This window comes from Polyodon spathula, chromosome 35 (assembly GCF_017654505.1).
Source record: "Polyodon spathula isolate WHYD16114869_AA chromosome 35, ASM1765450v1, whole genome shotgun sequence".
Taxonomy (NCBI): domain Eukaryota; kingdom Metazoa; phylum Chordata; class Actinopteri; order Acipenseriformes; family Polyodontidae; genus Polyodon; species Polyodon spathula.
The window spans coordinates 5,750,514-5,777,965 of NC_054568.1; the positions used below are offsets into that span (position 1 = coordinate 5,750,514).

At 47.2% G+C, this 27,452-nt stretch overlaps 3 protein-coding genes across 4 annotated transcripts in view; all 3 read left to right on the forward strand.

The window, feature by feature from the left end:
• LOC121303777 (gap junction delta-2 protein-like) overlaps positions 1 to 731 on the forward strand; it is a 2,398-nt gene extending 1,667 nt beyond the window's left edge. The window contains exon 2 of the mRNA XM_041234555.1: positions 35 to 731. Within this exon, the coding sequence (XP_041090489.1) occupies positions 35 to 731 (697 nt within the window). The remainder of the gene's footprint in view (positions 1 to 34) is intronic.
• A 4,386-nt stretch (positions 732 to 5,117) lies between these two features.
• On the forward strand, positions 5,118 to 14,741 carry LOC121303829 (NF-kappa-B inhibitor beta-like). 2 transcript variants are annotated; one of them, XM_041234643.1, is made up of 7 exons: positions 5,118 to 5,992; positions 7,562 to 7,618; positions 7,705 to 7,822; positions 8,038 to 8,239; positions 10,793 to 10,881; positions 11,041 to 11,298; positions 11,519 to 14,741. In XM_041234643.1, exons 1-7 carry the CDS (start codon positions 5,409 to 5,411, stop codon positions 11,561 to 11,563), a joined length of 1,353 nt encoding a protein of 450 aa, XP_041090577.1. In that variant the 5' UTR covers positions 5,118 to 5,408; the 3' UTR covers positions 11,564 to 14,741. The 2 variants fall into 2 exon arrangements, with proteins under 2 accessions (XP_041090577.1, XP_041090578.1); XM_041234644.1 differs by lacking the exon at positions 7,562 to 7,618 and having other exon boundaries at positions 5,119 to 5,992.
• A 5,188-nt stretch (positions 14,742 to 19,929) lies between these two features.
• On the forward strand, positions 19,930 to 24,151 carry LOC121303893 (inositol-tetrakisphosphate 1-kinase-like; the record flags this gene model as incomplete). The annotated part of the gene is made up of 8 exons (XM_041234749.1): positions 19,930 to 20,064; positions 20,168 to 20,285; positions 20,375 to 20,473; positions 20,636 to 20,676; positions 22,725 to 22,890; positions 23,037 to 23,104; positions 23,545 to 23,707; positions 23,830 to 24,151. Coding segments are annotated over 8 exons (996 nt in total), but the record flags the coding sequence as incomplete, so codon positions are not given.
• Positions 24,152 to 27,452: the final 3,301 nt, after the last annotated feature.

The window sequence follows — 27,452 nt, forward strand, 5'->3', positions numbered from 1 at the left end:
TCTCTCCTCTCGCTCCTCTCCTCTCTCCCCTCAGGATCCTGCTGACGGTGGTGGTTATTTTCCGGATCCTGATCGTGGCGATCGTGGGTGAGACGGTGTACGAGGACGAGCAGGCCATGTTCTCCTGCAACACGCTGCAGCCGGGCTGCAACCAGGCCTGCTACGACAAAGCCTTCCCCATCTCTCATATCCGCTACTGGGTCTTCCAGATCATCCTGGTGTGCACGCCCAGCCTCTGCTTCATCACCTACTCCGTGCACCAGGCCGCCAAGCAGAGGGAGCGGCGCTGCTCCTTCCTCTACCCCCTCCTCGAGAGGGACTTCGGAGGCAGGGCGGGGGAGAGGAAGCTGCGCAAGGTCATCAACGGGATCCTGGTCCAGAACCCCGAGGACTGTCTGGAGGTGAAGGACATGCTGAGCAGTCCCACTCGGGGCGCCAACAACAGCAAGATCTCCCAGGCCAAGAGCCGTCGGCAGGAGGGGATCTCCCGCTTCTACGTGATCCAGGTGGTGTTCCGGAACGCGCTGGAGATCGGCTTCCTGGCCGGGCAGTACTTCCTGTACGGGTTCAGCGTGCCGGGGAGGGTGGCGTGCGACCGCTACCCCTGCGTGAAGGAGGTGGAGTGCTACGTGTCGCGCCCCACGGAGAAGACGGTGTTCCTGGTCTTCATGTTCGCAGTGAGCGGCAGACGATCCTGGCTGAACTGTGTTGGGGAGTTATACTGTTCCTGATGACCTGATCGTCCGCGATCGTCTGCCCTCATTACGTGACACACCGTTGTACCCGAGCAGTCCAGTGTTTCCTCAGCTCACACCACGCTGCAGCCCATCACCCGCTTTTTTTGTTTTTTTTTTGGGTTTTTTTTTTTTTTTGTTTTTTTTTTTTTTTGTTTTACTTTTGCAAGCTAACACACCCAGGCCTGCACTAGGCTTCGCCACGACATGACCGACAGCAAGCTTCCCCATCTCTCATATCCCGCTAAGAGGGACAGCGGCTCACATCAGAGAGTTGACCAGCATCCTTCCCCAACCTGCTTGCGTCGACTACGTGGAAGTGTCTGGACCTTCGTCGCCTGTATCTCACGTACTCCGTGCACCAGCCGCACAAGATGCCAAACTGCTCGTTCCTCTACCCCCTTTAACCCCCCTCCTCAGGAGCGAGGGAGTTCGGAGGGTTGAGGGGAGAGGAGGAGCTGCGCAAGGTCATTCAACGGAATATCCTAAGATCGTCCAGAACCCCGATGGCTGTGAGGTGGAGGAATGCTGAGCTGATGTTCTCAACTACGGGTGCCACAAAAACAAGTTTTTTATGGCAGAGAAGGCAAAAGACTCAAGAAGCCGTGAAGGTCAGATGGATCTCGCCTTCTAACGTGATCCAGGTGGTGTTCGCGAACCGCCGGGAGCTTCAGTTAGAACACACAATCGTGAGACCTTCCTGTAGGTGCCAGCGAGCAAGGACATACGTATAACGGAACCCCTGTGGGGCACCTGCCTGGTAAAGAGGTGCGTGCAAACTTTTCGTCCATAGATGTGAAGTAGGTAGAACAACAGCCTTTATTAACGCGCGCCACACGGAGCAGCAAGACGGTGTTCCTGGTCTGTATATGGTGTCGCAGTGGAGATCGCGGGGTGATCGTCTGCTCGTGCTTACCCCACACCTCTCCTAGGCTCAACTCACTGGGTTGAGGAAGGTGAGGGCAGACAATGCGATGCGGTGGTGTCATAATCCGCAGCCGGAGTCCTAAAGAGTGTTATCGAGGGAGAGCGACCTAGAATTTAGGGTACAATGAAACGAGCCGCCGTACTGTAGTGGCGTTCCAGCCTCCACCCCCCCCAGCTGCACACAACCTGGGCAGGACCCAGTCCAGCGAGTCTGCCTACGTTTGACAGCAGGGAGGGGCTCTTGTGTCATTTCTCCACTCCCCCTCCCCCTCCTCCTCCTCCAGCATCCTGACTCTCATTATGAACAGGTTTTGATTTCCTGACTACAAGAGTTTACAGTAAATGTGACTTTCAAAAAAAAAAACAATTTTATGAAAAGAAACAGCCCCCCCTTAGAATGTTACAATAGTCCGCGTCGTCTGTAAGAGCTATAGCAGGTATCTTATGAGTAAAGTTATTACTTTATCTTAGGTTTGTTCGATTATGTGGCCTGGAAATACATAAGTGACTGAAATTATCCAGCTGTTTTAAAAAGCAGAATACTGAGGGGATGTGTGTTTAAATAACCGTTGCATAACCCATATTAAAATGGGTTAATTAGTCTCCCTCTCCCATGAGAACAGCAGCAGTCGCTGTGTTAAGAGGACACAGCATTGCAGCCTCTCCACGCTCCGAGTGCGCCAGAAGATCCAGAAGAGAAGCACCGGACAACACAGGACTCTCCAGCGGCTGTGCTGGACCTCCCACCACAAAACTGCATGCAGATCGCGAGACAGCGTTTGTGTGAGAAATCCTTTCTACACATTTATTAAGAACAGTGTTGTGTTGTTGCTGGTAGCTGCAATTTTATTCAAAGTCTTGTTTTATGAATGAAATCCAATCGGATATTTCTAAAACTATTCTATCCCCTTAAAAAAAGTTCATTTTCCACCATGCTTTTATCAGGGCTGTACTCTGCACTTACCAGAGTTTACTCTGGTTAATTAATATGCTTTACCAGACCTCTCTGTGCTTTACAATGCTTCCCTATGCTTTACCACACCTCTCTGTGCTTTACAATGCTTCCCTGTGCTTTACCAGACCTCTCTGTGCTTTACAATGCTTCCCTATGCTTTACCACACCTCTCTGTGCTTTACAATGCTTCCCTGTGCTTTACCAGACCTCTCTGTGCTTTACAATGCTTCCCTATGCTTTACCAGACCTCTCTGTGCTTTACAATGCTTCCCTATGCTTTACCAGACCTCTCTGTGCTTTACAATGCTTCCCTATGCTTTACCAGACCTCTCTGTGCTTTACAATGCTTCTGTATGCTTTACCAGACCTCTCTGTGCTTTACAATGCTTCCCTATGCTTTACCAGACCTCTCTGTGCTTTACAATGCTTCCCTATGCTTTACCAGACCTCTCTGTGCTTTACAATGCTTCCCTATGCTTTACCATACCTCTCTGTGCTTTACAATGCTTCCTTATGCTTTACCAGACCTCTCTGTGCTTTACAATGCTTCCCTATGCTTTACCAGACCTCTCTGTGCTTTACAATGCTTCGCTATGCTTTACCAGACCTCTCTGTGCTTTACAATGCTTCCCTATGCTTTACCAGACCTCTCTGTGCTTTACAATGCTTCCCTATGCTTTACCATGCCTCTGTTTTAAAGTTTAGTTTACCACTCTTATCTATGCCATGCATTACTGTTCTTGAGTTTGCTACATTGTAATGAATGAACTAGAAATGAAAAAGTAACAAGCATAAGAAATAAAACTGAACATAATTTAACTACAAATGAAGAAGCAGCTCTGAAGGAATCGGTAGAGGACGTGCGCGTCATTATAAGAGCAGCAGATGCAGGTTCCGGGGTGGCAGTCGTGACAGCCTCATTATAAGAGCAGCAGATGCAGGTTCCGGGGTGGCAGTCGTGACACCGTCATTATAAGAGCAGCAGATGCAGGTTCCGGGGTGGCAGTCGTGACACCGTCATTATAAGAGCAGCAGATGCAGGTTCCGGGGTGGCAGTCGTGACACCGTCATTATAAGAGCAGCAGATGCAGGTTCCGGGGTGGCAGTCGTGACACCGTCATTATAAGAGCAGCAGATGCAGGTTCCGGGGTGGCAGTCGTGACACCGTCATTATAAGAGCAGCAGATGCAGGTTCCGGGGTGGCAGTCGTGACAGCGTCATTATAAGAGCAGCAGATGCAGGTTGATAATCGAGACTTTCCATCATACAGCCGACATGAGAGGCTCCAGCGGGAAATGCAACAAACCCAGACCCCTCCCCCCCATTTCAAACTAAAGCTTGAAATCAGAGAGGAGTACGAGAGATTAATCTATTTCAATGATATTGGAATGCATAACTAATGAAATACAGCGAGATTTCTTTTAAAACCCAGAACTACAAACATCGCAAACACTTTACACACGAGAGATGCTCAGAGCAGAGGGGGGCGATTCAGAGTGTGTAAGAGCTTCTCTTTCTGTTTACCAGCACAGTTCCTGGGTAGTAAGTGTTATTTCTTAATTGCTTATGCCTCAAAAGTATAGAAAATGGCTATTATTCCCCACAAACTTTGCTTTTGTGACCAGGACAGTGATATTTCAAAATATCACTATTTCCAATGGGAAAACGGTCAAATGTGTGTCTTTTCGTTCACATAAAGTCAGAAAAAAAACAACATATGAATCCAAATTAACATGTATTTATATTAAAGTAATACAAAAATGACTACAAAAGATTTAGAAGTGAGTAGTTTTTCGAGATTTACGATTATACTGTAAATATCACTATATATTTTGAAATATCACTGTCCTGGTCACAAAAGCAAAGTTTGTGGGGAATAATAGCCATTTTCTATACTTTTGAGGCATAAGCAATTAGGAAATAACACTTACTATCCAGGAACAAAAATTGTGTTACACAGTGTTATTGGATGTCGGGACCACGTTGACTGTATAGCCTGCACCAGTCCTCGGCACATGAGGTTGACTTTGTACTGTATCACTCGTGTTGCTGGATAACTTCTTACACGAAACGTATCGGAAAAAAATAAACGAGAATAAAATACCGAGTAGCACCCGTTTAAGCACAGGAAAAACCCACAGTGCCAGTGTAGTTCCAATAATGAACAGCAGGCGGCAGCATTAGACCGAGAGTTCCCTTTGATTTCAATTAGAAATTGCAATGGATGCAAACATTCTGGGTTAGGGTTTCTGTTTGTGTTTGTAAATTATTGTAAATGTGTCTGGTCTTATTTTTAAGAAGCGCGCCAGCGAGTGGGAAATTCCATGCCGATGTGGCTACAAGACACTAGCCGTGAATAAAACCAGCCGTTGCAATTATTACGCTAAGAAAATGTTTAACGGGGTGGATTTTTTTTCCTTCAGCTAAGACTACATTTCCCAGAATGCAAGACGCCGCGGGAGGTGGTTCGTTTCCGGGGAGGAGACAGGTCAGGCGCGCGTGTAGAGCTTTGTGATTGGCTGAGAGAGGATCGGGGATTTCCCCGACCCCAAAAAATCCCCTTCGGGTTTGAAAGAGAAACAGATTCCGAGAGAAGAAAAGAGAGAGACCCCCGAAAATGACTCCGAACCGCAGGGGAACGAGTCTTGAATAAGGGGTGCACGCTGTTTGGAAATGCTAGATTAATAATAGCAATACTGTCCAAACAGCAGCTTGCGGGAGAGCTGAAACACACACACACACGCCCAGGGGAGGATCGGGCTGTCGTTGCTTTGCTGAGATTTTCGTTTGAAATGGCCAGCCTGCAACGGGTCGAGGACGGCACCGGCAGCAGCAGCAAAGCCCGGACCTGGTTCGGCAGAGACCCCGATCCCGCCGAGCCCGGCTCGACCGAGGAGTGGTGCGACAGCGGACTCGGCTTCTTCAGCGGGACCCCGCTGAGCATCGCGGACGACACCGAGACCGACTCGACCTGCTGTTATTTTACCTCGCCCCCCCCGCTAACCTACACTGCTGCGGCGGAGCACGAAATCTGGGGTCCCCGCGATTTCGGGGCCCCGGGGGGCGGCGGCGGCGGCGAGCCCTGCCTGTCTGTCTGGGGCTCCGGGGAGCGGCTGGATTCGGCGGTCGGGGATTCGGTCACGGAGGAATCCGCCGCGGAGATGGGCCGCATCACCGACGGCATTCTGGCCATCGACCTGCGCGACACCGCTGCTAATAAAATGAAAATCACTTCATGTCATCGTCTCGGCAATAACGACGACCACGACAATCCAGCAGCCGCCCAGCCGCCGCGGGAGCAGCGCTCGGGAAATCTGCAGCAAGTGCGAGAAGAAATGATCAGGACCCTGGCGTTCATTTCTGAAGACGGAGACTCGTACGTATCTCAGCTAGTTGACGGTGCAAGTCGTGATGACCCGGCTGTGGAATTATGCAGACACGAGACTCCCGTTGCACAGCGGTTTGATCCATTCCTGGTTTTGCTAAGCGTTTAATATTATAAACACACCTGAGCTTGTTGCCTAGACACACTGGGGCTGATCAAGCTGCTAGTGAAACCTGGACTGGATCAGACTGCTGTGCAATAGGAGTCTTATTACCACAATACTATTATTATTTAGGGCAGACTTACATCCAGCAGGGGGCCTGCCCATGAAAACCCCGCCAGGGCGGCGCATTGCGCTACCCTGAGTTCTATGACGGCCATTTTCATTCTGAGAGACCTCGTACGTATCTTTAGTTCGTAAACGAGGAACTTCCGCATTAGCAGTGTAAGCACATTCCGTTTTTGCTCTCATCCGGTAAAGCACAGAGAGGTCTGGTAAAGCATAGGGATGCACTGTAAAGCACAGAGAGGTGTGGTAAAGCATAGGGAAGCATTGTAAAGCACAGAGAGGTGTGGTAACGATACTACAGGCCCGTTTGCATTTGCAGCAGCGGTTTGATCCATTCCCTGGTTTGTGTAAGCGTTTAATATTATTCATTCCCTCGAGGCGTTCGTGGTCGCTCCATAGTAAAGCACAGGGAAGCATTGTAAAGCACAGAGAGGTGTGGTAAAGCATAGGGAAGCATTGTAAAGCACAGAGAGGTCTGGTAAAGCATAGGGAAGCATTGTAAAGCACAGAGAGGTCTGGTAAAGCATAGGGAAGCATTGTAAAGCACAGAGAGGTCTGGTAAAGCATAGGGAAGCATTGTAAAGCACAGAGAGGTCTGGTAAAGCACAGGGAAGCATTGTAAAGCACAGAGAGGTCTGGTAAAGCATAGGGAAGCATTGTAAAGCACAGAGAGGTCTGGTAAAGCATAGGGAAGCATTGTAAAGCACAGAGAGGTCTGGTAAAGCATAGGGAAGCATTGTAAAGCACAGAGAGGTCTGGTAAAGCATAGGGAAGCATTGTAAAGCACAGAGAGGTCTGGTAAAGCATAGGGAAGCATTGTAAAGCACAGAGAGGTCTGGTAAAGCACAGGGAAGCATTGTAAAACAGAGAGGTCTAGTAAAGCACAGGGAAGCATTGTAAAGCACAAAGACTCGGGGAAAGCATAGGAGCAATGTGTAGAAAGGGCGAGGTCTGGTCAGCAAGCTGGTAAAGCATAAGGAAGCATTGTAAAGCACAGAGACGTCTGGTAAAGCATAGGGAAGCATTGTAAAGCACAGAGAGGTCTGGTCAAGCATATTAAAAAACAAACTAGTGTAAATTAGCATGCTTTATGAAAGTGTCCTGAAACCGGGCTGCCGAGTCATTTTCATTTCTCTGGTTGATCAGAAGTCTGTTGGGTTTCACTCGAAAGTGCTTTTGAGTGTCAGAATGCTGTAGGAAAAAGAAAGCTTGATTCTGACTGTAACTGTTTCACTCAACTCCGAGTGTGAGTGATTGTAGGGCTGTGCTGTCAAAGACAAGTTCAATTCTCTGTGTGTGTGTGTTTATCGGTGTGTGTGTTTGTGTTTTAGAATTACTATTCAGGACAGGAAACGCAAGATTTCACCCCCCCCCCCCCCCCCAAAAGTGTAAGTTACAAAAGACTTGCATTTGTTTTGTTTGCCAGAAACAATACAGTAACAGTAACCTCTCTCCCCCACTCTCTCCTCCCAAGTGCTCTCCACCTGGCTCTGATCCATGAGCACACTGTGTTCCTGGACTATGTCCTTGGCTTCCTGTCCTGGAGTGAGTGTGGCTCTCAGTACCTGGACATTCAGAATGACCTGAGACAGGTAAGAGGACGGCTGACCTGTCTGTTAATACAGGTCATGGCTTTGGGACACGAAGCCAGAGTCTCTGGAACAGCAGCTTGAAACCCGAACCCCACTCTCTTGAACCCGAGTCTCCACCCCTCAAAATGGCTTTGCAGCTACTCAGCTGTAGTGTGTCTCTCCCCACCCTGTCTGACTCTAGCGTCTGTTTTTACCTCCCTCTTTCCTCTCTCCAGACTGCCCTGCACATCGCAGTGATAGTGAATCAGCCAGACTCCGTTCGGAAGCTGCTCCTGGCTGGAGCGAGCCCGGATATTCAGGAGCGCGAAGGGAACACGGCGCTCCACATCGCCTGCCGGGAATCCAGGCTGGAGTGTGTGATGGAGCTGACCTCCCCCCCACTGGGGCGCGCACAGCTCAACACCCACAGCTACACAGGTGAGGGGAGCGGTACAGTGCAATCCATTACTATACAGTACAAATCAATACACCCACAGCTACACAGGTGAGGGGAGCGGTACAGTACAATCCGTTACCATACAATACAGTACAGTACAAATCAATACACCCACAGCTACACAGGTGAGGGGAGTGATACAGTACAATCCATTACCATACAATACAGTACAAATCAATACACCCACAGCTACACAGGTGAGGGGAGCGGTACAGTACAATCCATTACCATACAATACAGTACAGTACAAATCAATACACCCACAGCTACACAGGTGAGGGGAGCGGTACAGTACAATCCATTACCATACAATACAGTACAGTACAAATCAATACACCCACAGCTACACAGGTGAGGGGAGCGATACAGTACGATCCATTACCATACAATACAGTACAGTACAAATCAATACACCCACAGCTACACAGGTGAGGGGAGCGGTACAGTACAATCCATTACCATACAATACAGTACAGTACAAATCAATACACCCACAGCTACACAGGTGAGGGGAGCGGTACAGTACGATCCATTACCATACAATACAGTACAGTACAAATCAATACACCCACAGCTACACAGGTGAGGGGAGCGGTACAGTACGATCCATTACCATACAATACAGTACAGTACAAATCAATACACCCACAGCTACACAGGTGAGGGGAGCGGTACAGTACGATCCATTACCATACAATACAGTACAGTACAAATCAATACACCCACAGCTACACAGGTGAGGGGAGCGGTACAGTACGATCCATTACCATACAATACAGTACAGTACAAATCAATACACCCACAGCTACACAGGTGAGGGGAGCGGTACAGTACAATCCGTTACCATACAATACAGTACAGTACAAATCAATACACCCACAGCTACACAGGTGAGGGGAGCGGTACAGTACAATCCATTACCATACAATACAGTACAGTACAAATCAATACACCCACAGCTACACAGGTGAGGGGAGCGGTACAGTACGATCCATTACCATACAATACAGTACAGTACAAATCAATACACCCACAGCTACACAGGTGAGGGGAGCGGTACAGTACGATCCATTACCATACAATACAGTACAGTACAAATCAATACACCCACAGCTACACAGGTGAGGGGAGCGGTACAGTACGATCCATTACCATACAATACAGTACAAATCAATGCACCCACAGCTACACAGGTGAGAGGAGCCCACTGCAGTACACCTGCACAGCTCAGAAACACACACACATACACACACCTCTGAACACCAGCAGCTATGCAGGTTTACAGCACAGTACACACCTCTGTCAGTGTGCGTGTGTGTCTCACTTTCTCCTCTCCAGGCTTCTCCGCGCTGCGTGCTGCATGTGTGTGTGCGTGTGTGTCTCACTCTCTCCTCTCCAGGGTTCTCCGTGCTGCATGTGTGTGTGCGCGTGTTTGTCTCCCTTTCTCGTCTCCTCTCCAGGGTTCTCCACGCTGCGTGCGTGTGTGTCTCACTCTCTCCTCTCCTCTCCAGGGTTCTCTGCGCTGCGTGCTGCATGTCTGTGTGTGTGCGTGTGTGTCTCACTCTCTCCTCTCCTCTCCAGGGTTCTCCGCGCTGCGTGCTGCATGTGTGTGCGTGTGTGTCTCACTCTCTCCTCTCCAGGGTTCTCCGCGCTGCGTGCATGTGTGTGTGCGTGCGTGTCTCACTCTCTCCTCTCCAGGCTTCACCGCGCTGCGTGTGTGTGCGTGTGTGTCTCACTCTCTCCTCTCCAGGCTTCACCGTGCTGTGTGCTGCATGTGTGTGTGTGTGCGTGTCTCACTCTCTCCTCTCCTCTCCAGGGTTCTCCGTGCTGCGTGTGTGTCTCATTGTCTCCTCTCCTCTCCAGGATTCTCCGCGCTGCGTGCTGTGTGTGTGTGTGCGTGTGTCTCACTCTCTCCTCTCCTCTCCAGGGTTCTCCTCGCTGCGTGTGTGTGTGCGTGTGTGTCTCACTCTCTCCTCTCCTCTCCAGGCTTCTCCGCGCTGCGTGCTGCATGTGTGCATGTGTGTCTCACTCTCTCCTCTCCTCTCCAGGGTTCTCCGTGCTGCGTGCTGCATATGTGTGTGTGTGCGTGTGTGTCTCGCTCTCTCCTCTCCTCTCCAGGGTTCACCGCGCTGCGTGTGTGTGTGTGTGTCTCACTCGCTCCTGGTCGCAAGAGGCAACGACATGCTGCATGTGTGTGTGTGTGTGTGTGTCTCTCAGAGGTCTCAAGAGAGGAGACTCAGGGCGTCTCCGCAAGCGAGGCACGAACGAAACACACCAGCGACGGGGTGATTCGCCAAAGGGGAGACAATGCTGAGAGAGGAGCAGTACACAGACGTAGGGTTCTCCGTGCTGCGTGTGTGTGTGTGTGTGTGTGTCTCACTCTCTCCTCTCCTCTCCAGGGTTCTCCGCGCTGCATGCTGCATGTGTGTGTGTGTGTGCGTGTGTGTCTCACTCTTTCCTCTCCAGGGTTCTCCGCGTTGCGTGCTGCATGTGTGTGTGTGCGTGAGTGTCTCACTCTCTCCTCTCCTCTCCAGGCTTCACCGCGCTGCACGTGGCCGTGCAGAAGGAGGACGTGGAGATTGTAAAGCTGCTGCTCGACGCTGGAGCCGACATCACAGGGAGGGTGAGGAGGCAGTCTCTCTGTGTCTCCCTGCGTGTCTGTCTCTCTGTGTCTCCCTGCGTGTCTGTCTCTCTGTGTCTCCCTGCGTATCTGTCTCTCTATGTCTCCCTGCGTGTCTGTCTCTCTGTATTACACTCTGTCTCTCGTGTTTAACCCCTTCAGGACCTGAGCTGTGGTCGCTCCGCGCTGCACCTGGCTGTTGAGGCACAGAGTGCTGACCTGACGGAGCTGTTGCTACGCCGGGGCGCCCCCCCGAACCCCGTGACCTACGCGGGACACACCCCGCTCTACAGCGCCCTCTACCGGCCCAGCGAGGAGGTGCGCAGGCTGCTGAGAGAACATGGTGCCCAGGAGCCGGGACCAGACCTGGACTGGGAGGAGGAGGAGGAGGAGGAGGAGGAGGAGGAGGAGGAGGGAGAGGTGAGAGGACAAGGAAGAGGGGATTAGCAACTCTTCAGATATATTTATGGGTTACAGGGTGCCACGTACAGAACCTTGAACGTTGACACATTACCAGCCACTTCCTGGAGGTGGCAGTGTTGGGCACAGTTCCCTGTGCTGTGAATTAAAACTAACTCCTCTCTCTCTCTCTCTCTCTCTCAATTGCTCTCTCTCTCTCTCTCTCTCTCTCTCTCTCTAGGTGGAGTTTGATGACCTTGTTATTAATGGGCACCCGGTGCTGTAACTGCAGCCGGTCGCTATGGCAACAAGCCCACCAATCCCCCGACTGTCATTGTAATCCGGGTCACACCATCTTTCATTTTGCTAAACACCAGTCACAAAAACCTGGGGTGTGTCCCTGAGGAAACAGAGTCTCCCGGGATGCCATTGTGGCTCCAGTCGGCACACTGTGGACCTGCGGGGAGCCAAGATGGCGCCCATGGGAGCCCCATTCAAACTCACAGTTTCCAGTCAGGCGCCAGTCCCACAAAGCACAGTTGCCATTTTTTGAACTGTTTCAAACACCAATATTTTGAGATTAGAAGAATAGAGTTTAGCGGAAATCTGTACGATTTATATATCAAAAGATAAATGTGTTGCTGTCTTTTAAAATTGTTTTAATTTCTTTTGCAACGGCAGTGAATGGGACTTTGCAGACCGGAGCTGCTTTGTGAAAGTGGCCCGGCTGTCTGGGAAGCAGGGCGGCCTGCCAGTGAAATGTTTTGCAAGCGTTGCTGTCTTGATGTTTGCAATTCATATTAATTCATACCGGAGATTAGCTGCAGCTTGTGCATTAAGCTGAAAGACCCCAAGCCTCCCCTGGGGTGCCTGGAACCTCTTGAAACCAACTTTGCCTTCCCTCGGCTTTATTGACTGTTACGCACAACCCTGTCCTGTCATTCTGCTGCGTTGTTAATGTATTCTGTATATGGGTGTGCATTGCCTAACTCTCTGTCCCGTGCTGGAAGGAGGTGTCTGTGCTGCGCTGTCTTGTGCTGGAAGGAGGTGCCCCAGTGCTGGGCTATCCCGTGCTGGAAGGAGGTGCCCCAGTGCTGGGCTATCCCGTGCTGGAAGGAGGTGCCCCAGTTCTGCGCTGTCCCGTGCTGGAAGGAGGTGTCCCAGTGCTGCGCTGTCCCGTGCTGGAAGGAGGTGCCCCAGTGCTGCGCTGTCCCGTGCTGGAAGGAGGTGCCCCAGTGCTGCGCTGTCCCGTGCTGGAAGGAGGTGCCCCAGTGCTGGGCTGTCCCGTGCTGGAAGGAGGTGCCCCAGTGCTGGGCTGTCCCGTGCTGGAAGGAGGTGCCCCAGTGCTGCGCTGTCTCATGCTGGAAGGAGGTGTCCCAGTGCTGCGCTGTCCTGTGCTGGAAGGAGGTGCCCCAGTGCTGTGCTGTCCCGTGCTGGGCTGTCCCGTGCTGTAGTAGGATTGCCTGTTTTTAAAGACCTTGTCATATGAATTGCTTTCGCTTTTAGTTTCCCCTTCTTGCTGTTTTGCTCTGCTTGCGTCAGGCCCTCCGAGTGGTTCACGGTTATTTTACCTGGCTTTGAGCTGCTTGGAGCTTGTTACCTAGACACACTGGGGTAGAGCTGGCAGTAAAACCTGGACTGCGTGACACTGCTGTGCAATAGGAATTGCTCGGCAATTCCCATCCCTGCCGAGCCACGCAGTCGATGCTGAATCACTGGGATCCTTTGAGACCAGACTCGAAGTTTTGAGATCAGTCATCTGCTGGGAAGCGGGCGAGCGCTGGTGGGCTGAACGTAGAATAAAAGTGAAGGTGGCGAAGGACGGGGGATCTTTAAGAAGAGTGATTGAGGAGAGGGGCGGGTCGTGGTGTGGGAGAGTGATTGAGGAGAGGGGCGGGTCGTGGTGTGGGAGAGTGATTGAGGAGAGGGGCGGGTCGTGGTGTGGGAGAGTGATTGAGGAGAGGGGCGGGTCGTGGTGTGGGAGAGTGATTGAGGAGAGGGGCGGGTCGTGGTGTGGGAGAGTGATTGAGGAGAGGGGCGGGTCGTGGTGTCGGAGAGTGATTGAGGAGAGGGGCGGGTCGTGGTGTCGGAGAGTGATTGAGGAGAGGGGCGGGTCGTGGTGTGGGAGAGTGATTGAGGAGAGGGGCGGGTCGTGGTGTCGGAGAGTGATTGAGGAGAGGGGCGGGTCGTGGTGTCGGAGAGTGATTGAGGAGAGGGGCGGGTCGTGGTGTCGGAGAGTGATTGAGGAGAGGGGCGGGTCGTGGTGTCGGAGAGTGATTGAGGAGAGGGGCGGGTCGTGGTGTCGGAGAGTGATTGAGGAGAGGGGCGGGTCGTGGTGTCGGAGAGTGATTGAGGAGAGGGGCGGGTCGTGGTGTCGGAGAGTGATTGAGGAGAGGGGCGGGTCGTGGTGTGGGAGAGTGATTGAGGAGAGGGGCGGGTCGTGGTGTCGGAGAGTGATTGAGGAGAGGGGCGGGTCGTGGTGTGGGAGAGTGATTGAGGAGAGGGGCGGGTCGTGGTGTCGGAGAGTGATTGAGGAGAGGGGCGGGTCGTGGTGTCGGAGAGTGATTGAGGAGAGGGGCGGGTCGTGGTGTGGGAGAGTGATTGAGGAGAGGGGCGGGTCGTGGTGTGGGAGAGTGATTGAGGAGAGGGGCGGGTCGTGGTGTGGGAGAGTGATTGAGGAGAGGGGCGGGTCGTGGTGTCGGAGAGTGATTGAGGAGAGGGGCGGGTCGTGGTGTGGGAGAGTGATTGAGGAGAGGGGCGGGTCGTGGTGTGGGAGAGTGATTGAGGAGAGGGGCGGGTCGTGGTGTCGGAGAGTGATTGAGGAGAGGGGCGGTAATTTCCTGCAGCCAAGTAAATGGGTCGAATTCTAGCAAATTAGACCCCAGACTTTATTAGGTAGAAAAGGGTACTGCAGAAAAAAAGTCCTGTTTCTTAAAAACTCTCCTTTACACAAATATATACCAGCCTGGAGGGTCGGAGGTCAATTCAGTGAAGGGAAAATTCAAATAGGTTGACAGCATCAGTTAAAAAAAAAAAAAAAAAAAAAGGTAGCTTGTCAAAATTAAGACAAAGGCACTGAATGGGTTAAAATGAAATATGTTTCTATTTCTATTAAGAACCATAAACTGATGTGCTAACCAGGTTAAGGGAGCTAAAAGCTAAACCAGTGTAATCAAATTCTGCTTCATCTTTAAAATCATATTCAAAACAAAACCAATATAAATTGTGTACGTAGCTGGGCTGGTTTATTATTATTCTAATAATCCTCATTATTGTTGTTGTTGTTCTAGATCCCTGTAATTGAGTTGTGCATGCCTGTTTTATTGGCACAGGTGCATGTGTGAGATGCGCATCCTGCCATTAGTAGACCGTGTCTTCGGTGGACAGAGTGAACTGCCTGAATTTAGCATGGAACTGAGTCCGTGTCTTAGGAAAATCCAGAAAAATAAAATACATTAAAATCATGTTCCCGCTTTTCGTCTGTGTTCTGTATCCTGGGGATGTGGGTGCAGCAAAAGCAACATGCAGTATTAATAACTGCAGAGACACTCGCTCGCTAAGTGGGAGCGCATAGATCGGGACATTACCCACACAGGTGACACCGCTGCACAGAAGAGTGATCCAGTCCTGGGTTCAGAGGAGTCTAATAATAGAGACAGTGGGGCTGATTCAGAATTCAACAGTAACATTATATTATTATTATTATTATTATTATTATTCACATGGGTCTTCTCACTAGGTCAGGACCCAAGTCTCCTCAGATTATTATCTCTGTCACCCCGACTAAGTCTTAAGTTGTCATTGTAATATAATAATATACTATAATAACATATAATAATGTCGTCTCACTAGGTCAGGACCCAAGTCTCCTCAGATTATTATCTCTGTCACCCCCCCGACTAAGTCTTAAGTTGTCAACAACATTAATATTATTATTATTATTATTATTATTACAGCAGTGTGATCCAGTCCTGGGTTCAGAGGAGTCTAATAATAGAGACAGTGGGGCTGATTCAGAATTCAACAGTAACATTATTATTATTATTATTATTATTATTATTATTTATTAGTCGAATTCACACTAGTGTCAGACCCAAGTCTCCCTCAGATTATTATCTCTGTCACCCCGACTCAAGTCTTAAGTTGTACATTGTATTATTATTATTATTATTATTATTATTATTATTATTATTCTTGTCGTCACACTAGGTCAGGACCCAAGTCTCCCAGATTATTATCTCTGTCACATATATAATAATAATAATAATAATAATAATAATAATAATAATAATAATAATACGCGCACAGTAAGTGCTGAAGTTAGTGTTCTTCTGCTCGAGCCAGCTGTTCCCGCTCAGCTTCATCCCTCCTCGAGCTTTTTCCGTTAGTTTGCCTCAGAGACTCAGAGAGATGAAGACGATGCTGAATGATTTCAATTAATTCCTCTTAATGAATCTTATAAAAAAAAATCAAGTACCTTCCAGTTTCATTTCTCTATGCCAACATACCTGGGTAAGCTTAAATGGATTTATTTATTTATTTATTTTTTTAATTTATATTTTTTAAATATCATTTGAGACTTCATTTTATATAGAAACATAATAATGTATACAACTATATTATTTATGTACTGTAAGGAAATTATGAAACACGTGTATATTCTGTCTAATTTAAGTACAGTAGCTTACCAAAATTAATTTTCTTTGAGGGGGAATCAAAACACCGACGGCATTCACGTAATTTGATACGTTACATTTAGACTTAACTTGTGCGGTTAACGAAATCGGAGATAAAAGTTATCATAACACTAACAGAACACTTTTTTTTTTTTTTTTGTATTGCTAGTTTTAATGAATCAAATGCAAATGTATTTAATTTTATTGTCAAGGCAGTGTTACGCAAGTATTGCCAAAGCATTTACAGAACAAGAGACACAGTCAGTCAGACACATCGTGTGCATATGAAACACAGCCCATAATTTACCCCTCACCTTGTCCCAGACAGAGACAGTCCGCTGCAGTGAAAGCTGTGTTGGTTTCTAAGCATTTGGGGGTGATTTATTATCAGGCGATTGTTTGTTTGTTTATCTGTGTAAAGCGCTTTGTCAATAATAAAGATCGATTGATTGAGATTTAATTGTTATACTTTTTTTTAATTTTTTTTATTTTATTTTTTTAATTGAACATAACGTTCTCCTTAACTAGCAGAGACTGCAGCGAAGGCTAACAGCGTCGCGCCCGTGTTGCATTCCTCTCCACGAAGAGGATCAACCGGCAGTTTGAGATCATTTGAAAATACTGTGTCCCAATTACAGGACGCGCCGTCACGATTAAATGGTGTGTGTATGTATATGTATGTATGTATGTATGTATGTGTGTGTGTGATATATATATATATATATATATATATATATATATATATATGTATATATATAGCGTGACTCTTCTCGGCAGAGGGTCAAATTTGGGACCAGTTTAAACCCTGCCTGTCAGTATCCCGATTAGACGGAGCGGACTGACTGTCTGAAAGAGATGCAATCCCGCTGGCGGCCACATGAGGGGGGGCTGCGAGACCGGCTCGTTCAGGGTCCCCCCCTAGCTGCAGGTGTGCGTTTGAAACGCTTCGCCACAGAAGGGAAAGGGGGTGGCCTTGATATTGCGCTACCTTTATAAGAGTTTACCACGGTGTAATGGTCCCTGTGCCTTTTAGTATACGTGCGGCCGAGACTGGTATATATACTCACATGTATTATTATTAGGGAAATGCTGTCATTATTATTATTATTATTATTATTATTATTATTATTATTATTATTTTTTAGAATTCCGGTTGTGCTTGGTTTAATCTGTTGTGAATAGTTCGAAAGGGCTTCCATTAATAAAGTGGATGTATTTGTTTCACACCAGATTTCGTGAGACTCGTTTCTGAAACGGCTTCAAACACCATTGAAGGTCTGGAGTTCAGCCTCCAGACATAAGGTTATACTATGCATTTACCCTCATTTGCCGTGTTGTTTTTTCTTTTAAATATGCATTACCAGACCTTTATGTGCTTTACAATGCTTCCATATGCTTTACCACACCTATCTGAGCTTTAGCAGACCCCTCTGTGCTTTACAGTACTTCCCTATGCTTTACCAGACCTCTCTGTGCTTTACAATGCTTCCCTATGCTTTACCAGACCTCTCTGTGCTTTGCAATGCTTCTGTATGCTTTACCAGACCTCTCTGTGCTTTACACTGCCTGACTATGCTTTACCAGACCTCTCTGTGCTTTACAATGCTTCCCTGTGCTTTACCAGACCTCTCTGTGCTTTACAATGCTTCCCTATGCTTTACCAGACCTCTCTGTGCTTTACAATGCTTCCCTGTGCTTTACCAGACCTCTCTGTGCTTTACACTGCCTGACTATGCTTTTTTATTTTTTACACAGTTGCTTAGTTAGTGCAAAACAAATACCAAGAAAACGTATCAATTCATAAATCACCCGATAAGCGGAAAGCAGCGAGCAACAGCACAGCAAACTCAGTACAGCAGCGGACTACTGCGGCGAGTTTAGTCACGTCACACACAGCCTGTGTTTCTTTGCTTAGAGGTGGCGGTGAAACTGAATCCCCGTGTTCGCCATTTTGGCTCCATTGCCGTATCGTTTGGTACGCAATACTGTTCTGTCTTGGAGCCGGGATGGCGACGGGGACCGCTCTTCTCTGTGAACTCTTCCTCTGATACAAAGTTTACCGGAGTGGCACATCAGGTGAGTCACGTCACGCCCCCGAGTTGTTGATAAAATATAATAAATACCCGACTGGCCCTTTCTCTGTGTCTTAAGAATAGCATGAAGAGACCAGGAGCTGTCTGTCTCAACTGAAATACATGATATTACATTTACATTGAAATAAAGCACAGTTACAAAGTACTACAATGCAGACGCGGAGGGGAAGAGTCGGGTTTTGCTTGAATGACAAGAAAAGGAAGAGGATGAATCTAGTGGCTTTTGTTGAACTTTGCAGGTAAGTGTGGCTAATAATAGTAAATATTATTATTGTGTGTATTACTACTGTATTATTAGTAGCATTAGTACTGTTAAGATCACAACATTTATTTAAAACCTTGAATGGTGCAAATTGTTCTGCAATAGGAGTTTTTTATTATTATTATTATTATTATTATTATTATTATTATTATTATTATTATTATTAGTAGTAGTAGTAGTTATAGTATTAATAAACACTTTGCCAGTAATGCTAAATACAGCTGTAGCATCTCCTTTGCAACAGTGTCCCGGGTAATACAATTCAGGGGTGCTTGATAAAACAATCTGTTAAGAGAGAGCATGAGCAGGTATGATTCAGCAATGTAGGGGCCCTGGCTCTTACACTAACAGTGCCTGTATCTCTTCAGTGTGAGCAGGGAAACCCATTCCGAGAAGGTGTGCGCGTGTGAATATGAGGGTGGAGGGGCTTGCCATTCCTGCGTCTCCTTGCGCCCCACCCTGCAGCACTCCCACAGCAGGAATGGAGCAGCACAGTTCATTAGTCATTAATGCGACCTGTCCCCTGGGACTCTCAGTGTGTGACCGGGAGGGTGCCTTTTCCCTCATCAATGTGTTTGATCTACTGGTCTATCGATCTGCGGGAGGCTGTGGTTGGTACGGGCTGGGCTGTTCCAGGTGATGTCACTCACTCCCTGGAACTCCCAGTGCTCTTTGCCCAGTACAAACACCCACCCACTCCATAACCTGCTCTGTGTTTTATGACACAAATAACTCCAGTGTTGTTGCTCGCTGGCAGCCTGCCAAGTGGTAGGAGTGGTTTGTGAAACTGGCCTCCAACTTTCTTTATGGAGAGAGGGGTGGGGAGTGGGGGATCCCCAGGGGTATCCCCATCCCCATCCCCTTCCCCTTCCCCTTCCCCTTCCCCCTTCCCTCACAGTAGTCTTCATTACCACCTTCCTCTCTTATCCCAGTGCCAGTTGAGGTTGAAACCAGCTCCTTTTACCTGGTCTCTCTCTCTCTCTCTCTCTCTCTCTCTCTCTCTCTCTCTCTCTCTCTCTCTCTCTCTCTCTCTCTCTCTCTCCTTAGAATCCCTAACTTGACTAGGTCCAGGTCAGCTTATCAACTTCAAGTTACACACTCAGTGACCACACTAAAGACATACATGAATAACTTCTGTGTGTGTGTGTGTTTGTGTGTGTTTTTGTGTCTGCTTGGCACTGTCCTGCTGTCTGTAGCAGCTGGTATTCAGTCTGTCAGAAGCACTGCCCAGAGAGGGACCTGCTGACACTCACAGCCTTTCAGTGCTCACCCTATCATTAGCACTGCTAAGAATAATATTATTATTGCTGCTGTTGAGCTATTCAATCTCATTTGAATCGTTATACCACACTTTGTGTGGTAATACTCTGCATTACCAGAACTTACCCTGGTTTGCCATGTTTATTAATGTGCTTTACCACACCTCTCTGTGCTTTATCACACTGTGCTGTATAAGGGAAAGCCTGTTTAGCAACGATGTCACAATAGCGGCTTCCCAGTGCTTGGAATTCAAAGCTCCTCATAGCAACGGCAATGTTTAAACAAAAAAATAAATAAATCCTTTTAATCTCTCTCTCTCTCTCTCCGTGGTGATTCTAGTCTGTCTCTCTGACTCCTCCCCCTCTTTTTCCAGATCGATCTGAACCAGTCAATCAATGCGCAGGGCCCCTTTGATGTCATCGTCCATAAACTCTCTGATGTCATGGGGGAAGCGGAGCATGACAGCCAGTCGCAGCAGCTGCTGGAACGATTCGAGGTGAGTGTGATTAAAATCGCCCCTCTTTTCTCTCTCCCTCTCTCTTCTCCCCTTTCCTCCCTGTCCCTCTCTGTGCCTGTGTTCAGTGGTCTATGTGTTTCAGAGATACACTGCGGGACACCCCCACACTGTGCTGCTGGACCCCCTCCCTGCAATGAGACGCCTCCTCGATCGCTTCACCTCCTACAGGATCATGGAAGGACTGCAGACTGCCATCCCTGGTGAGACATACACCTCTACTGTCCACTATCTCTCCTCTCCTCTCCTCTCTCCCCTATATCTCAGCACTAACCTCCCTCTTCTCTCCCAGGTGAGTGGATCTGCAGCCCCCCCTACATGGAGATTAACTCGACAGAGCTGAGTGAGAAACAGCTGGACAGAGCTCAGCGCACCCTGCCCTTCCCTATCAGTGAGTAACACTCCTCCCCTCCCTCCCAAAAAACACAGTGAGCCAGACCTCTTGGCCCCCCTCCCCTTCCCCATCCATGAGTTCAGTATAGAGGACTGGGACTCACAACACAGTCGCCTCGAGTGCTGGTTTTTATTTAATAACATTTTTTGTCACCCCCAGTTTGCAAAACACGAGTGGCCCACGGATCGAGCTCTCACGAGGTGAGTGTGTCAGAGAGTGAATGTGTCAGAGAGAGAGAGGGAGTGTGTGTCAGAGAGAGGGAGTGTGTCAGAGAGTGAATGTGTCAGAGAGAGAGTGAGTGAGTGTGTCAGAGAGAGTGAATGTGTCAGAGAGAGAGTGGGTGTGTCACAGAGACTGAGTGTGTCAGAGAGAATGGCTGCGGAGCAGAGCTGGGGAGAAAGCAGCCCAAACTCCCTCCACTTCCCAGCACTGGAATCAGTCCCAGGCAGTGCATTTAAACCAGGTTTACACCCTACCTGCATCCCTCTCCTCCAGAGCTAGCATTACTATCCTGGAGAGCCTTGGCACTGAGCCCACCAGACATGAGCCACTGGAAAAAACACTGGGCTCCACCCTGGTAGAAAACTACACCCTCTACTGGAGAGAACTGGTTAAACACCAAAACGAACTTCATCTCTACAGTTAACAAAGAGTAATAATAGCTGCAGAGTTTGTAGCGTCCTGCCACAGGGCCAGAGACGCATAGTAGACTAGCCAGGCTCACAAATATGCTTGTGTATTTCATGTTTTGCTTTAATGTTAATGTATTGTATCTTTGGCAATACTTGTTGAACTTGTCCTTACCAGTAAAGTATTTGAACTTGATCTAGAGTAAGAGAGTGAGTGTGAGAGAGAGAATGAGTGTGAGAGAAAGAGAGAGTGAGACGGAGTGAGTGAGTGAGTGTGAGTGTGAGTGTGAGTGTGAGTGTGTGGGTGTGGGTGTGAGTGTGTGTGTGTGTGTGTGTGTGTGTGTGTGTGTGTGTGTGTGTGTGAGAGAGAGAGTGTGAGAGATGTGAAAGAGGGAGTGAGTGAGTGAGACAGTACAGAACGCAATCTCACGCAGAAGCTGCAGGTCAAACCCCACCGGTCTCGGGAAGGTAGAAGGATTCCAAAACAACGAAATCCAGTTTACAAACAGGACAGGCCAGGTTACATCCCCAAATGATGACAATCTTCCACTCCCACCAATAAAAGAGCGAGCCCCCTTTTTCTGGAGGCACACCAATAGCAACCAGTTCAGTGGCTTGATTGTGGTTCGTACCTGTGATTTAAAATCATCATTTTACATAGAAACAACAATTTGCCTGAGATAGAAAGGGCTCCTTGAAATGTGACCAGAGCAGTTTATCACGCCTCCAAGACAAGCAGGCATCCTTTCCTGGGTGCAAATCCACAAAGATTATAATCGGCAGTCATTTATTGGATTACAGCACAGAGTTCCCCCGCTAGCCTCAGGTCTGACTCGCAGTATCTGTATATATCTCTGAGTAGTGATAGAGCAAAGCAGGTGAGAAGTACGATTGTAAATGTTGTGACACAAGATGTGTAGTATGGCCTGTAAATATTGTTGAGGGAGCTGTGTTTCGAAAACTGGATACAGATCTTGCATCAGGCTACCAAATATCTTACCAAAAGATGGTCCAAGTAAAATGTAAACCCTGGACAATTTACTGAAGTGCTGTGGACAGTGTTCACTGTTTGTAAATGAGTTATGTTGTTCTCTGGATTGGTTGTTAAACCAAGTGGATTTAATTTAAAAAATGTATTATTATTATTATTATTATTATTATTATTATTATTATTATTATTATTATTATTATTATATAATACAATTTTGAGATTTTTCTTAATCCTCAATTGGCACAAATCAACATGGAGAAAATGATTACATCTTTTTTTTGTTGGTTTGTTTTTTAGCTACTATATGCGCATATCATTTAATCAGTACCCTTTAGTAGCAATGCTGCCCAGTAATCCACAGCTCCACATGCATTACTGCTGTACTAATCGATGAATCGATGCATTGGCTTTTTTGAAAAATTATATTGATAATGAAAAATTAGGCATTGCCCCAGTCTTAGTACAACAGCAACAGAGGGCAACAAAGTGGGCTTTCTAATAAACTGGAATAATGGCTCTCGAAACTAAATTGTGGTGTCGGACCTCATGTCGCCCCCTGGGTGGTCCGGTATTGCCCAATACCGCCCACCTTGTCGGGTCTTATTGCTTACGTACTGTACTCCTTTAGATGTCTCTGATCTTCGGCCCGGCTGGCCTGTGGGATGCTCGCCCCCCCTGCGTGCTGCAGAGCTTCATCAATCACAGCGCCGTGCTGCACAAGGTCTTTGTGGTGGGAGGGGCTCACTTCATTGTGGAGAGACCCTCGCTCAAGAACTTCCCTCGGGGGCAGTCCGGTGAGTCTACCACCTTCCTCTCTCCCACTCCCTCTCCCTCCCTCTTTCACGGCTCTACTCTCTGTGTCTACACTCCTCATCCCTCCCTCTATCCCTTCCTCTCTCCTTCCCCCTCCCTCTCTCACAACTCTGCTCTGTGTTTGCAGATAGGAAGACAATCTTCTTCAACAGTCATGATGTATCCAAGCCGGAGTCCTCCTCACACCTGACTGCGGTGAGTTCTCTCTCAACACTACCCTGAAACAGCCATAAATCAGTGGGGTGTAGTTTCAGGTGATTGGCTCATGAGCAGGACTGGGGAGGGGAAACCCAATCTTGGCTTTGCCATAAAAATCTAATGTGCCTTGTGTTAATTGAATCAGTTTGTTCTGTACCTGGGACCTGATTTCATGCATATAAAAACAAACCTAACATTTATTAAAGAAATGGAGTCTGTGCTGTTTCTTAAGAAACATCGATACTCACTTTTTAAATTACATCACTGAATCACTGGGATCTTTTATGACCCGACTTGACTCGAAGTTTTGGGTTCAATCAGCTGCTGGGAAGTAGACGAGTGCTCTCACTCTCACTGTCTCGCTCTCCTGCTCTCCTCATTCTCCTCACTCTCTCACTGTCTCACTCACCTCACTCTCACTCCCTCTCATTCTCCAGCTGGACGAGGAGGCCGCGCTGCCCCGACCCCCCTGCGATGATGTCATTGCTGCCATAGTAACGAAGTTGAGGGCGGAGCTGGGGATATCCCTGTTCGGAGTGGATGTGATCGTCAACACTGAGACAGGGAAGCACACTGTGATTGACATTAACATCTTCCCAGGTCAGAGCCGCTGCTGGTGCTGCTATGCATGCTTGTCCTTGTAGTCCTGTATCAAGGCATGCTGGTTCTTTTAGTCCTGCCCAACTGTGTTTTGGGGTTCACTCTGCAGTTTTTCTCCTCAGGGTACGAAGGGGTCCCCCAATTCTTCTCTGCACTGCTGAACCACATCGAGGCTCTTCTGCAGGAGAAGGGAGGGGCCTGTGAGACCAGGGGCTCTTCTGACTATCCAGGCCAGGGAGGGGAGGTGGAGATGAGGGGAGGTGCAGCGTGTCACAGGACCCTCACTTCTGAAAACGGGCCTCATACCAACCATGCCCCCCAGCGCTAGCACCCTGATCGAGGGCATGAGCCTCACTGCAGCACAATGGCATATTCACAAGAAACTCCTCAGGGCATCAGATGATTCTTTGGGGTTAGGTATAGGGTTAGGTTTAGGTATAGGGTTAGGGTTAGGTTTAGGGTTAGGTATGGGGCTAGGTATGGGGTTAGGGTTAGGTATGGGGTTATGTTTAGAGTTAGTTATGGGGTTAGGTTTAGAATTAGGTATGGGGTTAGGGTTAGGTGTAGGGTTATGTATGGGGTTAATGTTAGGTTTAGAGTTGGGTATGGGGTTAGGGTTAGGTATGGGGTTAGGTATTGGGTTAATTTTAGGTTTACAGTTGGGTATGGGGTTAGGTTTTAGGGTTGCGGTTGGGTTAGTGTCAGGGTTGGTTGATGTCTGAAAGGTGACGATCTCTGGAAGTGAAAGGTGGGAGTGCAATCTTCTGATGCCCTGAGGACAGTTCCTCGTCGATATTCCTTTCCGCTGCGAGCCTCACCTCACTGGTTTGACTTTAATAAATGGTTCCTCTTCCCGAAGTGGCACGAACAAGACCTCCAATTAGCAGAGACGAGACTCATTCACGCTGTGTTGAGAATCACTTCAGTCACAGCAGGTTTACCAGGAGTCTGCCTGTTTGCTTGTCTTTCATGAATTGTATATCCCCTTCAGTTTCAGTTTCTTATCTATGTATCTATTATTAATGCATATATGTTTTTTGTTTTGTTTTGTTTTTTCCCCCAAAGTTTTGTCAGGGCAACTTCTCAAACTCCATATAGTTGACACCAACTGTTATAAAATTAAAAAAAGAAAATTAAATGAAAAATTCATGACCAAAGGGGATATATTAATTCATGAGGGAGAAGCCTAATTACTGATTTTACAAATTCGTTTTTTTTTTTTTTTTCTCCGAGATTAATTTTCTGTGCTGTATATATTTACATAGTTTTACAATAATTTAATGTAATTTATTAAAGCACTTGTATGAGTTTTTTATTTTTATTTGAAGTTTGTTTTTGCTGTTGTTGCGCTTGTATCAGTCATGTGGGAGGTTAACATGTACTGTACAAAAAATTAGGACCACCAGCCATAACACTGTCAATTGTGTGAATTTCAGGGCATTGTTTCCAAAACCAGCGCTCCACTCTCACAGTCTCTCCCCTGGTTTGAGAGGCTTGTATCCTCAGAGACACAAAAGGCAACGAGGCAGCGAGTTTGTTTTTTAAACTGTGCTTTAATAATATACAAAACAGAGCACACAGCAAGACTACAGAGAGCGTCACTCCCACTCTCTCACTGTCTCGCTTACTCACTGCCACTCTTACACGCACTGACCCCCACTCTCTCACTGTCTCACTCACACACTGCCACTCTTACACACACACACACACTCACTCCCATTCTCTCACTCTCTCACACTGCCACTCTCTCACTGTTTCACTCTCACACACTCACACTCACTCCCACTCTCACTGTCTCACTCACACACTGCCACTCTTACATGCACATACATACTCACACTCAAACCCTCTCACTTGCACTCACATTCACTTGCACTCACACCTTTGCACTCTTACATACACACATACTCTCACTATTGCACTCACACATCAAAAACTATGAAACACTATTAAACACTAAACTTAGACGTCTAGTGGAAACGTTTGACTTTGAATTTACACTGAAGACACTGAGAAAGACATCTAGTGGAAATGCTTGTCATTGAATTTACACTGAAGACACTGAGAAAGACTTCTAGTGGAAACGCTTGTCATTGAATTTACACTGAAGACACTGAGAAAGACTTCTAGTGGAAACGCTTGCCATTGAATTTACACTGAAGACACTGAGAAAGACTTCTAGTGGAAACGCTTGTCATTGAATATACACTGAAGACACTGAAAAAGACTTCTAGTGGACATGCTTGTCATTGAATTTACACTGAAAACACTGAAAAGGACTTCTAGTGGAAATGCTTCTCATTGAATTTACACTGAAGACACTGAAAAAGACTTCTAGTGGAAACGTTTGTCATTGAATTTACACTGAAGACACTGAGAAAGACTGTGACTTTTTCCCTGAAGTCTAGTGGAAACGTTTGCCATTGAATTGACACTGAAGACACTGAGAAAGACTTCTAGTGGAAATGCTTGTCATTGAATTTACACTGAAGACACTGAGAAAGACTTCTAGTGGAAACGCTTGTCATTGAATATACACTGAAGACACTGAAAAAGACTTCTAGTGGACATGCTTGTCATTGAATTTACACTGAAAACACTGAAAAGGACTTCTAGTGGAAATGCTTGTCATTGAATTTACACTGAAGACACTGAAAAAGACTTCTAGTGGAAACGTTTGTCATTGAATTTACACTGAAGACACTGAGAAAGACTTCTAGTGGAAACGCTTGCCATTGAATTGACACTGAAGACACTGAGAAAGACTTCTAGTGGAAATGCTTGTCATTGAATTTACACTGAAGACACTGAGAAAGACTTCTAGTGGAAACGCTTGCCATTGAATGTATTAAGTTTATGTTAGTGTTTCTAAACTCTCTCACCCTCAGTCTCACTTTCACTGCGTCCATGACACTCGCTGAGCACTTGTGCTGTTAAATGAATTGAGCGACACACAGCTGCAAAGAGAATCTCAGACTGGGGCGTGGGAGACCCTGATAACAGTCATTGAGAGGTGGAGACTGGCAACACTGGCACTGTGTGACATTCCCAAAGGAGGAATCAACCCAGTCTGACCGGATACAGGTCTATCTCACAAGTGTGATTCAGATGCGTCTTAATGTCTCTCTTCAGTGTATGCTAAACATTCAGTAGGGTTGGATTGAGAAACGAGACTGGTCTGTAAGACATGGAATGGACTTTGATTGTCATAGAATTTACATTGAAGACACAGAAAGACTTCTAGTGGAAACGCTTGCCATTGAATTTACACTGAAGACACTGAGAAAGACTTCTCATGGAAACACTTGTTATGGGATTTACTAAGTTTATGTCAGTGTTTCAATTTAAGTCACTGAGAAAGACTTAGACCTATAATCAAAATTTTTGCTTTTCAGTATTTTTATGTGTTTCTTACTAATTGAATCATTGAGACACAGTGATGCAAAGCCTAGATTAGTTTAGATCAGATAATATGACTTGTATGATTTTATGAAACCATGCAGTGCAATAGATGATAATTCCCCTTCATCAGGGCCCACATGCAGACAGTGCCAGTGTTCAGCAATATAAAATACTAGTCTCTGCATAACAGTACATAGCCACCAAAACCAATAGGACCGAATAATAATAATAATAATAATATATTAATATTAATTATAATTAATAATAATATATTAATATTATTATTAGTTGGGTTAGAACTTGTATCACTACTGTTTGTTGTTATGGTTATATTAAGACCTGG

Coding starts and splice junctions, on each gene's coding strand:
- LOC121303829 (XM_041234643.1), top strand. CDS start 5,409: ATGGCCAGCCTGCAACGGGTCGAGGACGGCACCGGCAGCAGCAGCAAA. Junction 7,619..7,704: donor CCCCCCCCCCCCCCAAAAGT/GTAAGTTACAAA, acceptor TCTCCTCCCAAG/TGCTCTCCACCTGGCTCTGA. Junction 11,299..11,518: donor AGGAGGAGGAGGAGGGAGAG/GTGAGAGGACAA, acceptor CTCTCTCTCTAG/GTGGAGTTTGATGACCTTGT.